The sequence below is a fragment of the Choloepus didactylus genome, chromosome 2, assembly GCF_015220235.1.
Source record: "Choloepus didactylus isolate mChoDid1 chromosome 2, mChoDid1.pri, whole genome shotgun sequence".
Classification (NCBI taxonomy): domain Eukaryota; kingdom Metazoa; phylum Chordata; class Mammalia; order Pilosa; family Megalonychidae; genus Choloepus; species Choloepus didactylus.
This window is the reverse complement of record NC_051308.1, coordinates 34,478,935-34,492,724: the sequence shown is the minus strand read 5'-3', so window position 1 is coordinate 34,492,724 and position 13,790 is coordinate 34,478,935. Positions and strand designations below refer to the sequence as shown.

Here is a 13,790-nt window from a genome sequence, read left to right as displayed (position 1 = left end):
TGAAATAAGCTTCAGTGGCAGAGAGATTCCAAAAGGAGCCGAGAGGTCACTCTCGTGGGCACTCTTACACACAATATAGACAACCCTTTTTAGGTTCTAATGAATTGGAATAGCTAGCAGTAAATACCTGAAACTATCAAACTACAACCCAGAACCCATGAATCTTGAAGATGATTGTATGGCAATGTAGCTTATGAGGGGTGACAATGTGATTGGGAAAGCCATATGGACCACACTCCCCTTTGTCCAGTGTATGGATGGATGTGTAGAAAAATGGCGGCAAAAAAAAAAAAGGCACCCAGTGTTCTGTTTTTACTTTAATTGTTCTTTTTCACTTTAATTTTTATTCTTAATATTTTTTTGTGTGTAGTAATGAAAATGCTCAAAAATTAATTTTGGGGATGAACGCACAACTATATAATGGTACTGTGAACAAATGAATGTACGTTGTGTATGACTGCATGGTATCTGAATATATCTCAATAAAAATGAATTAAAAAAAAGAAGAATAGCGAGAAGGAAAGAATTGAAATGGTGGAACTGTAATACACAGCATCCTTTGAAATTTGTTCCATAGCTGCTTGGTAATAAAAATTTTTAAAAAGAGAGAAAGAGTTACATTTGTAGGGTTGATTAATAAAACTGGATTGTAATAGGATATCTATAATGCAAGCCTATTTCTGTACATATATTTATACTATATATTTGTTTTAATGTGTATTAAACCATCTTCAAGGAAAATGGATAATAGGATTATGAATGGTGAGGTGTTAGCAGACTATTCTGTCATGCAAAGAACCTGGGTGACACCAGCAGCACGCTTGGTACAGGCTGGAATTCATGGGATGCTGCTCTCCTTTTGGCATCTTGCAGAGAGGCTCACTTAGGCCAGAAGCAGCTGGATACATCATGACACTGTGCTCCAAAAGAGGTTCACGTCTCCTTTTTTCTCCCTTTTTGTGTGTCAAATGTGAGAGCAGCCTTGCCAGTGAGAGAGAAGGAGATTGCTTGAGTGCCAAGCTGTCTCAGTTTTGGTGGCTCGTGTTTAGAGCACTGTCAAGAAATTTCAATTGCTAACACCTTGGAACTTTGTGGGAAATTGGATTTAGGCACAGTCCCTCTTACTAAGGAAGTGAAATGACTGGTCTAATGGGAAGTTGAGTTTGGGCACAACCCCTTCCACTAGAGGGAAGCCTCCAGTACCAACTACTCATTGCCAGGCAACGTGGAGAGAGCCCCATCAGGGGATGGGCAATCGGCTAATGCTAGCCCTTAGGGGTAGACATCAATATATCTGCCACCGGATTCAGGACTGCCACCTCCAAAAGTTGCCTAAAACCTGGGTTTGAGCCTCAATAACAAGGCCAAGAAAAATTACACCACATCCAACAAAAGTCAGCATCGAAGAAAGGAAGAATACAAGAAATAAAATAGAAGGAGACACAACTTGGTGGGGGGGTGGTGATTAGTCCTTAAGGATTTAAAAGTTTGCACACACACACATTTCACACATGATTTTTTTTAAAGAGCGCATATCAAAGATTTATTTAACTTATTAATAGAGAACCAGCAGATGGTAAAACAGGTTCCAAAGAGTGTAGGACAACAGAAGTCCCTGAAAGAAATAACAATGAAATTCAATTGCTAAATTACGTATAAAACTGGTAAATGCCCTACAGGCAATAAAACTGTAATCTTCGGGTCATAATATATTTTTACAGGACAGAAATCCTTTGCATTGTTTTCAAAAAGAATCTTTTGCATGGCTATCTGTTTTCTACAAGTTAGCATCTACTCTTACAGAGTTTTTAAATGTCCTCATTGAAGGTAAATAGTTAGGTCAAAATAAAAGTAAATACTCCTAGAGTATTTGGTAATCCTTAGATGGGTATTTTAAGCAATGTTCCACTCCAGTCAGATGACATTGAAAAGACATGTGATCATTCTTTTGCCTATTTCCAAATTTTGGAAGTCTTTTTTTCCTTAGCAGCCCCTTTTTTATTATAAATAATCTCCAAAAAATATTCATTATCACAAAAAAAGGCAGGTATCATTGTGTTTTGGCCTTATTCACTTACACATGTATAGCAAAAGGTGTTTAACTGGTGCAGAGGCTTCATGTAGAATGGTCAACAACTCTGCAGCTGTGTACACACACGATGACTTTTGAACTAAAAAAGTAAGATCAATGAATTGAAGGAAAGAATGGTCATGATTGAGATTTGAGTTAGTAGCTGGAAAGATCAAATAAAAGAGAAAACTGAAAGCATAGGAAGAAATTTGCAAACTGATAGAAATCATGAGGCAAAAATTAAGATATTTGAAGGGAAACCTAACATTCAAATAATATGAATTTCTGAGAAGAAAATGGAATACATGGAGAAAAATAAAATAAGAAGAAAGTTATTTTCCCTAAAATGATCAAGGCTGCTTTTGCATAATGAAAAATCCTCACTATTTCAGTTAGGATTGCTGTGAAAAGGCACACATTTGGGCATAAACTAGAAAATTCCCGAACCCCAACCTTGTAGAACAAGTTATAAAGAGAGGTGACAGCATTATATTTGTCATCTACGTCACTAGCTAGAAAATAGTGGAATAACATCTAGAGAATCTAAGAGAAAAATACTGCACACTAAGAATCTTTTCCCAACCAAGATGTATTCACTCTGTCAATGTGAAAGGGTAGTTGCATATAGGAAGGATTTAGATAATATCCTCTATCTGTGGGAAATGCTTGACTAAGGTCTATCACTATATACAAATTTATCAGAACAGAGATCCAAAATAAAGAAAATGGAACAGAGTGGATATTGTGGTGAGCATATGCCTTGCAAGACATTGTTAATAATAAACTGCTGAGGATGAATAATCTAAATGCTAAATATGGGTTATTTAAAAGGTAGAGTAATAATACAAGAAAAATTCCTGTAGTAGTCTTAAACTAAAAGTACTAAACTATTTTAACAAAACCTAGGAATTACAGGGCAGCATATAATTGAAGGGGGTAGAAGAAAAGCCTTCCATAGTTTTCATGAGGGGAAAGAAGAGAGGAAAAGAGAGTAGGGAAGTAAAGATTTTCTAAATGTTTCATCTTATTACTAACTTTAAGACTGGGGAGGGCCAGGAAAGAAGTGAGGAAATGGAGCACATTAGTAGGGAGAGGTAATTGATATCTTTGTTTGAATAAAGAACTATGCATTTTAATATGAAATCAAAGAAAAGTAGCCTTTAATGAAAACAGTTTGTCTAAATTAACAAAGCAGCAAAAGAAAAATAACAATTTGATCAGACTATCAAAACTAAGAGAGGGTGAGAGAAATAAAAAAGTAAATAATAACGAAGTAATGTGGAAGGAATATTATCAGCCATTACATTAAATATAAATGGACTACATTCCCTTATTTTTAAAAAAGACTATCATATTGGGTTACAAAACAAACAAAACCCAGATATGTGCAATTTACACGAAAAACTTAAATTAATGAAGAAAGCTGTAAACTACCAAGAAAGCAAAAACAGAAGGAAAACAGGAATGGCAAGATTAATATCTGACAAGTAGGAATTTAAAGTTAAGAGCACCAAACAGGAGAAAGACAAACAACTTATGAAGAAGATATAATGGTCACAAAAACAGTTAACATTTATAGAGTGCTTGCTGTCAGGCATGGTTTTAAGGGCTTTGTGGATTCATTGATTTAAATCTCACAACAACCCTACAAAGAGGATACTATCATACCCATTTTACAGTTGAAGTACAGTGAGGTTAAGTAATTTGCCTAATTAATAAGTGGAATAGACTTGCTTCAAACACATCTGGCTTCAGAGTTTGTGCTTTCAGCCGTTACACTATATAGTATCTAAATTCATCAGACAATAGCACATTGTAGCTAAATGTATAAAGCAAATTTCTAGAAATGTAAGGAGAACATAATTTTATATGTATATATATTTATTTATATGGTAAACTAGTGTCTGCGGAAGGAAGGAGGTGGAAAAGAGAAAGGGAAAGATGAGAGAGTTTGGGTACAAAGGGAGGCTAGAATGAGAGGGAGGAGGAGAGGAGAAAGCATGAAATCAACTGATGTGCATAGCTTTACATAGAATATCTGTGTAAGGATTCCCAAGAAACTTCTTGAGGGAGGGGATCTGCTGGCTTGAGTAGGGGGTGAGAGAGAATTTACTTTCCCTTGTTTATCCTTTTTAACTTTTGAATTAAATGTCATGTGCTTGTTTTGTTTTAATTTCAAAAAATTAAATAGTGCAATGTTGGTTCAACAACAGCAAAAAAAAGAATGGATAAAAATGTATACCCTAATATTTTTACTCATCTTGCTAATTTTCATGTATTTTTTAAAAGAAAATATGTAGCCACTTGAGAGTTGTTGATTTCATATTAAAATGTCAGAGTAAGCTGAAAATGTACTGAAATAGTAAAGGCTAGTGGATTTTCCACAGTTTGCCATAAAGACGTTGGAAAATGTCCTGATCATACAGCCCAATATTCCATGGCGGGCGCTGCACTGTCTGATTGGGGAAGTGATTTATGGAGGCCGGGTGACTGATAAATGGGACAGGCAATGCCTAAAGACCCTTCTCTACAAATTTTTTAATCCTGAAGTGCTGAAAGCTAATTCCAGTTTCTCTAGTGATGAGGTAAGAAAGGATTTTATTTTCTTACATTATTCAATTATTTTTAACTGAACATTGTTGCATTGTTTAAAATCTATATTTAAACAAAATTTAGTGTTCATTTTAATGGCTTTTATTGACTTTCATTATTCCAAAAGTAATTTACCTATCACTGTATGAAATACAGCATTATGCTGGGCAGTAAATAAAAAGAATGATAAAGAAATGTTTCAGGCCCTCAAGGGACCTAAAGCGTAAAATGCAAAGCACAAGGAAGCAGAAGCAAACTAGCATTTATTTTCAACTATCTCACACTAGCCATTTTATAGCTTTCATTCAATGCTCAAAACAACCATGTGAAATAGATGTTATTCCAGTTTATGGATGAGAAAACTGAGGTTTGCAGGAGGCAAGCACAAACAACTAGTAAGTAGCAGAGCTGGCATCCAAGACCTCTGTGCCTTACCTCAAGCAAAAAGAGGAGGAAAGTCTGTATCCTCCTGCCCCTCTGTACCCGCTTCTCCCCACCCTCAGTTTCTGTCCTCTCTCCAGGCCTCCACCTTTGTGGAGCAGAACATCCTAGGCTAGACACCAGCAGCTTTGTCCCTGCCAGGTTGCTAGAAGAGGAAAATGTCTGAGGTCACACTCTGACCTTAGAGTGTGGAGGTAGGACTCGACATAAATTTTTATGGGTGGAAATTTTGATGGGAGAGGTGAATGGAAGATGAGCTGGGAAACAATGCCAAGTGGGTGATCATCATGAGTTGTAATTGGGCCTGATATAATCAAAGGGAACAGAAACTGGGTCCAAGTCTTGGTGGAGGGTCTTGAGTGTATGGATGATGGGAGAAAAGGTAAAGTGATATTGTAGGGGGATTCATTTGGAAGGTACCTATAGAGTGGATAGGAATAGTCTATGTTGATGACCCTGAGTCAGTAAGACATTAAACCAAATCCTTTATACACTATTTGCTTAGGCAGGAAAATTTGTTTTTGTGGGTTTTTTTGTTTTTGTTTTTAAGATTTCCATCAAAAAACTGTTTAAAATACCACTTCAGTTCAGAGTCTAAAATCAGCTCTTAAAGTAGAATTACCCTTAATAATCCTTAAATAGCCCAAAAAGTACTGTGTGCACGGTTTTTGTATACAGACTGTTACATTAAATATGCATAAATGAAAAAGGTATACAGTAACATACAGCATACAATTCCATTGGCAGAGATACATCAACTATGGAATTGTATTTTGAAATCATATCTTTCAAACTGTTTAGTTGAAGTAAACACAAATTTTATGGCAATTTCAAGTTGGCAGCTCTTCCTGTTCCTTATCAAAATCTTCGCTTCTTCTGCTGATTTATATTTTTTTAATCAGTGACTCTCTTTGTTATTTGATGTTTCTCTGTTGTCCTTATAGTTCTTCAATGTTTTCATGAGGATATCAAGAAAGCTATCACCAGCCGCTTTCCAGGTCACATGAACAATGCATTTCTCTTCATTGTCAGTGGTCAGCTATTCTGAAAACCTATTCCTTCCATAGGTTTTACCAACGTAAAATGATGTGCTCAAGCTTGGCTGCATCCATTATCCATGGGTATAGTTCATTGAAGCAGCAGGTGATCAGATTCATCCTAGCCTTTAAAGTGTTCTTTTTTCCTGTCTTTCTCTCTTTTGTTTCCAACGTAACAATCTAGAATACACCATCGACAAATAAGAAGAACCTCTGTATAAAATTTCTTGGGGAAATATTGTTCTCAAGCATTACTGAAAGTAGATATCTAACTAGACAAAAACTAACAAAGTGGTTAAATTTTCAGATATGTCAGCCAGTGCTAGAATCTGCAAGCGTAAAGGACTGCGTATGCATCATCCAGTCCTTACCCGACGATGACTCTCCTGAGGTCTTAGGACTGCACCCTGGGGCCACAAGGAGATACAGGGAGACCCAGGGCCGGGAATTCATGGAAAGCCTCATTGCCATGAAACCAGAAACAACCACTGCCAACCTCATGATCGGGTAAGAACGCACTGGGAAAAATTATTAGTTGAAAATTATTAAATATTCATTTGTTGAGATAAATTATTGACTATATAGAAAAGTATAGTCTACATGGTGGAGAAACAAAATTCTCCAAATGACATAGAGACGTGTGTGTGTGTGTGTGTAAAATTACCAGGCACATATTAGGCTTAATAAGTATTTGTTGAGTAAATGATTGAATTGTACCTGGTGAGTAGTATTTTTAGACGGAATTTGTTTAGATGTGAAATGTGCATATTTATTTCTATAGGACAGTAAAAGATAATCATCATAAGTAAGAGGACAGTGTGGCCAAAAAGAACTAGCCCTGCATTTGGAGGCCTGTATTGATCATACCTCTGTACCCAAGGTCACACTGCCTCGGTATCCATATCTATAAATGGGGATAATATTACCTGTCTATTCGTTAAGGCTGTTGTGAGGTTCAAATGAAGCCACATCTATCGCCCAAGGCCTCCTCAACCTGGGACTATAAAATAAGATCACGTTTGTTAATGCCAGAGTACATGCGTCAATCTCTCAATGGTTTGATTGCCAGAGATAATTCCACTTTCCCTCCCCAACAAAGTGTGCCCGAGCTCTTTCTTAACGAGTCCTAAGGTGTTTGTTCATGTTTGCTCAGGAAATGGGTAACACGCTTATACACACTTCTTCCTCTCTACCTTCCTTATTATGCCTGGGTTTAAATCCCAGCTCTAACACTTGACTTTGTGAACTTGGGGAAGTCCATGAACTCTTTTTCTCTCAGTTTCCTCTTCTTTAAATTATAGGTAATAATAGTAGCTAACTCACAGGCCTGTTCTGAGAGTCCAGTGATTTCTCAAGCATTTAAGTTCAGTTTAGAAATCTAATTTTTAAATATATAAGTCTAGCGTATTCTAACAATCATTTTTAAAAAGTCTTTAATTATGTTTGGTCCCACTTATAAACGTAAATGCTTTCAAATATATTAATACTCATTGTAAATTTAACGTGTTTCAATTGTTTGACTGCCAAACTTTCTAAAGTCTTTCTGTTGTAAGTTTGACAGTTAGACAATAGATTTGGTGAAACAATTTCTCTTAAATTCTCCAATATATTATACAAATTTAGCTAACTTTCAACTTAAACTTGCAAATTTAAATCAATTTCTGATTGTCTCTTTTATGTTGGCATCACAAGACTGAGCTCAAAGCCATTAAGAGGCCCGATTCTCTTAAGCATTACAAATATTTAAAATACCAACATGTATAGATTCCTTAACACAGAAACATTTTTACTATAGTTTCGATTCTATACCTAATTCTATCTATACCTAATTCTAAATCTTCCCGCACACCAGAGACCAATTTTATCACAATATTTTAGTTTGCCTTCTCAGCTTGCTTGAGGTTGAAATAAACAAACAAATAAACAAAACAAAACAGAGATTTCAACCAAGACACAAATTTATTCTTTTTGGCAACATTGATGGGATGCCCTGAATATTGTTTATAGTTGTTAACTTAATGAGGTAGTGGCCACATCACCCACATCCCTGGATTCAAGTTACACATTACCTAATAGTTCTGTGGACTCTGATTGGATTTTGCATTTCTTTGGCTATTAAGATACTTGTATATTTTTTCATCTACCTCTAAAACCTTTGAACCTTGACTCTAAAGATCATATATCACATTCAGTTTAATGTTCTCCATGGTAGCAAATCTTTGTTATTGAAAGTGGATTTGATTTTTTTAAATCTTTTGAACTTTTGAATCATTTGAAGCCATCCTAGATGTGTTCTACTAAGTACTCCTATTTTAAAGTCAAAAACAAAGTGACAACAACGTCAGGAAACAGATCTTCATGTGATTTGTAAACTAGCTTAGAGGTGGCGCAGTTGAACTAAATACATGACAGTAGCTAATGAAATTACTTACTTTATAGGACAATATTCATTTGGCTGTGAAACCCAGGGTGTTTGCTGAAAATTCATTCCCCACTAGTATATAGAGTAACAAAAAGAGAAAATTCAAAAGAGGTGTGTCCCAGTCTCTGCTCATCCACTAACCATCTAATGTAGTCCTGTCATCTCCCTGGGACCTGGTTTCCTCATCTTTAAAAGGATCCCAAAGAGCACCTCCAGTTTAATATTTTATGTCACACATCACCCAGACCTGTATACATGCTGCTCTCCTCTCACCCTTACTGTTACCAGAGGAACCCTCTGTGTAAAAGCAGAATTTGACAAGCAGTTGAATAACCTATAAGTCTAGTTAAGTATGATTTGTCTAGTTGTCTCTTTTTCATTTCAGTCTTGGCATTTCCTTCAAGGTGCATTCAGATGATGAATATCTTACCAAATAATCCTAATAAAAACTTGAAAATGAATATTTCCTTCCAAATGTCTAAAGTACCTTGGGCAGTTTTCTCACCTGTGGAATGAGATGAACTCCATCGTATCTTTAAGATAAGATTATGGTTTTGTGGTTCTGTGAAACTGTTTTTACCTTCAAATGGGACCTGAAAAGAGGACCCTCCTGGATTAGAAAGAGCTGTACTCTCATTCTTCTCAATTTATTTTGCAGTTTTGAGCAGGATAATGAGAAGCTGGTGATGGAAATGTTATCTGACATGCTAAGGCGGCTGCCATTGACTGTGGAAAAAGAAGAAGGTGCTGGAACTCCAAGCACGTTGAAGGGCATCATGTCAAGTCCCATTTGGGTGACTCTTAATCAAAATCTCAAAGGTGAGCATGGGGCATGAGCATCCTCCCCTCAGCCCAGAACACCTCAGAGAAAGACTCTGATATCAGGAAGAAGGTAGAGACAGGACAAAAAGGGCCACAAACTAAAAGGACTAAGATGAGATGGAAAGCTAAATCTCCACCCTCTCTTCTCTCCAAATAGACGGATGGGGTACAGGGAAGGTGGTGCTGCAGTTTCATGGGGAATGGCACCCAGAACAAAAGTGAAGATATCATAAATGTAGCAAACCAGAAAGGAGCTTCTTTGCCTGGGACATTCTAAGGGGCTTCTAGGTCCTTATTCTCCCTGCCTCTCTGCCAGCTAAAGCAGCGTTCGGGGTGGTGAGGCCCAGATGGGTCATGTGATGAGAGCCCCTGGACTCTGAGAGGAGCAAGCCTGGTTTGCCCAAAGTTGTTCCAGGACCAGGTCTGAGGGGCCGGATTGCTGAACTGTGATAATTTTCCCATTTAAATTTTTAAAATCCATGTTCCAACCATTTAAAAAAGATTCATTTTGGAACCCAGATGTTGAGCGATAGTCTATCAAAATAGTACTATTTTTGAGTCTAGACCAAGGGTTGGCAAACCATGGTTCGTGGGCCAAATCCAGCCCACCATTAGTTTTTGTACAGCCTACTAGCTCAAATGATTGTTACATTTTTAATGGTTGAAAAAACTCAAAAGAAGAAGAGTATTTTGTGACTCATGAACATTATAATGAAATTCAAATTTGAGTGCCCATAAATAAAGCTTCATTGGAACACAGTCAGGCTCATTCATTTTTGTATCATCTATGGCTACAGTGGCAGAGTTGAGTAGTTACGACAGAGACCATATGACACACGAAGCCCAAAATATTTACTGTCTGACCTTTTACAGAAAATGTCTACTGACAGTTTGATCTCTTCTTAAAATTCAGGATATGATCCCCTTATCCACTGTGTCTTGCTAACCTTTTTGAGCCAAGAAATTGAACGATTTTATAAGTTATTATTTGTCATACATAAATCTTTAGAAGATCTTCAATTTGCTATAAAAGGAGAGGTCATCCTCACCCAAGAACTGGAAGAAATTTATGACTCTCTTCTTGAGAGGAGAGTGCCTGCATTGTGGCAGGTAAGAAATTATTATTTTCTGTTTGCTTACTTGACTGAAATAAATGTTCACCTATATACTTCATCTACATCTGAAATATTATGTAACCATTAAAACCTGCAGATGCTGACGTACTTTTGGTGTGAGTATATTTTAACATAATCTTTTAGAGGGGAATTTGGCAATTTCACTTAAATAAGTAGATCTATTAATAGGAGTCTGGTTAGACAACTTGTCGTACATCCAAAAAATGAGATATGTGCTGATATGGAAGGATCTTCAAGATGTATTGCTAAACAAAAAAGTTTCGGAAAATATGTCATTTTTAAGGATTTTAAAAACATGCATACTGACATAAAACACACATGCTTACGTATGTATAGATATGCTTATAAAAACACATCTGGAGGCGGGGCAAGATGGCAGACTGGTGAGCTGTATGTTTTAGTTACTCCTCCAGGAAAGTAGGTAGAAAGCCAGGAACTGCGTGGACTGGACACCACAGAGCAATCTGACTTTCGGCATACTTCATACAACACTCATGAAAACGTGGAACTGCTGAGATCAGTGAAATCTGTAAGTTTTTGCAGCCAGGGGACCCGCGCCCCTCCCTGCCAGGCTCAGTCCCGTGGGAGGAGGGGCTGTCAGCTCCGGGAAGGAGAAGGGAGAACTGCAGTGGCAGCCCTTATCGGAAACTCATTCTGCTGATCCAAACTTCAACCATAGATAGACAGAGACCAGACACCAGAGAATCTGAGAGCAGCCAGCCCAGCAGAGAGGAGACAGGCATAGAAAAAAACAACACGAAAAACTCCAAAATAAAAGCGGAGGATTTTTGGAGTTCTGGTGAACATAGAAGGGGGAAGGGCAGAGCTCAGGCCTCGAGCTCAGGCCCTGAGGCGCATATGCAAATCCCGAAGAAAAGCTGATCTCTCTGCCCTGTGGACCTTTCCTTAATGGCCCTGGTTGCTTTGTCTCTTAGCATTTCAATAACCCATTAGATCTCTGAGGAGCGCCCTTTTTTTTTTTTTTTATAATCCTTTTTTCTTTTTCTAAAACAATTACTCTAAGAAGCCCAATACAGAAAGCTTCAAAGACCTGCAATTTGGGCAGGTCAAGTCAAGAACAGAACTAGGAGAGCTCTGAGACAAAACGCAATAATCCAGTGGCTGAGAAAATTCACTAAACACCACAACTTCCCAAGAAAAGGGGGGTGTCCGCTCACAGCCATCATCCTGGTGGACAGGAAACACTCCTGCCCATCACCAGCCCCATAGCCCAGAACTGCCCCAGACAACCCAGTGTGACAGAAGTGCTTCAAATAACAGGCACACACCACAAAACTGGGCGTGGACATTAGCCTTCCCTGCAACCTCAGCTGATTGTCCCAGAGTTGGGAAGGTGGAGCAGTGTGAATTAACAAAGCCCCATTCAGCCATCATTTCAGCAGACTGGGAGCCTCCCTACACAGCCCAGCAGCCCAGAACTGCCCTGGGGGGACGACACTCACCTGTGACATAGCACAGTCATCCCTCAACAGAGGACCAGGGGGTGCACGGCCTGGAAGAGGGGCCCACTTGCAAGTCTCAGGAGCCATACGCCAATACCAAGGACTTGTGGGTCAGTGGCAGAGACAAACTGTGGCAGGACTGAACTGAAGGATTAGACTATTACAGCAGCCTTAAAACTCTAGGATCACCAGGGAGATTTGATTGTTAGAGCCACCCCCCCCTCCCTGACTGCCCAGAAACATGCCCCATATACAGGGCAGGCAACACCAACTACACACGCAAGCTTGGTACACCAATTGGACCCTACAAGACTCACTCCCCCACTCACCAAAAAGGCTAAGCAGGGGAGAACTGGCTTGTGGAGAACAGGTGGCTCGTGGACGCCACCTGCTGGTTAGTTAGAGAAAGTGTACTCCACAAAGCTGTAGATCTGATAAATTAGAGATAAGGACTTCAATTGGTCTACAAATCCTAAAAGAACCCTATCAAGTTCAGCAAATGCCACGAGGCCAAAAACAACAGAAAATTATAAAGCATATGAAAAAAACAGACGATATGTATAACCCAAGCCCAAGCACCCAAATCAGAAGATCAGAAGAGACACAGCACCTAGAGCAGCTACTCAAAGAACTAAAGATGAACAATGAGACCATAGTACGGGAGACAAAGGAAATCAAGAAGACCCTAGAAGAGCATAAAGAAGACATTGCAAGACTAAATAAAAACATGGATGATCTTATGGAAATTAAAGAAACTGTTGACCAAATTAAAAAGATTCTGAACACTCATAGTACAAGACTAGAGGAAGTTGAACAACGAATCAGTGACCTCGAAAATGACAGAATGGAAAATGAAAGCATAAAAGAAAGAATGGGGAAAAAAATTGAAAAAATCGAAATGGACCTCAGGGATATGATAGATAATATGAAACGTCCAAATATAAGACTCATTGGTGTACCAGAAGGGGAAGAAAAGGGTAAAGGTCTAGGAAGAGTATTCAAAGAAATTGTTGGGGAAAACTTCCCAAATCTTCTAAACAACATAAATACACAAATCATAAATGCTCAGCGAACCCCAAATAGAATAAATCCAAATAAACCCACTCCGAGACATATACTGATCACACTGTCAAACACAGAAGAGAAGGAGCAAGTTCTGAAAGCAGCAAGAGAAAAGCAATTCACCACATACAAAGGAAACAGCATAAGACTAAGTAGTGACTACTCAGCAGCCACCATGGAGGCAAGAAGGCAGTGGCACGATATATTTAAAATTCTGAGTGAGAAAAATTTCCAGCCAAGAATACTTTATCCAGCAAAGCTCTCCTTCAAATTTGAGGGAGAGCTTAAATTTTTCACAGACAAACAAATGCTGAGAGAATTTGCTAACAAGAGACCTGCCCTTCTGGAGATACTAAAGGGAGCCCTACAGACAGAGAAACAAAGAAAGGACAGAGAGACTTGGAGAAAGGTTCAGTACTAAAGAGATTCGGTATGGGTACAATAAAGGATATTAATAGACAGAGGGGAAAAATATGACAAACATAAACCAAAGGATAAGATGGCTGATTCAAGAAATGCCTTCACGGTTATAACGTTGAATGTAAATGGATTAAACTCCCCAATTAAAAGATATAGATTCGCAGAATGGATCAAAAAAAATGAACCATCAATATGTTGCATACAAGAGACTCATCTTAGACACAGGGACACAAAGAAACTGAAAGTGAAAGGATGGAAAAAAATATTTCATGCAAGCTACAGCCAAAAGAAAGCAGGTGTAGCTATTAATCTCAGATAAAATAG

General features: G+C 38.1%; 1 protein-coding gene across 1 annotated transcript in view; it reads left to right on the top strand.

The window, feature by feature from the left end:
- The window catches only part of DNAH14 (dynein axonemal heavy chain 14), a 426,387-nt gene that overhangs the window by 395,480 nt on the left and 17,117 nt on the right, over positions 1–13,790 (top strand). The window contains exons 77-80 of the mRNA XM_037805786.1: positions 4,459–4,656; positions 6,449–6,648; positions 9,222–9,382; positions 10,299–10,495. Coding sequence (XP_037661714.1) covers positions 4,459–4,656; positions 6,449–6,648; positions 9,222–9,382; positions 10,299–10,495 — 756 coding nt within the window. The remainder of the gene's footprint in view (positions 1–4,458; positions 4,657–6,448; positions 6,649–9,221; positions 9,383–10,298; positions 10,496–13,790) is intronic.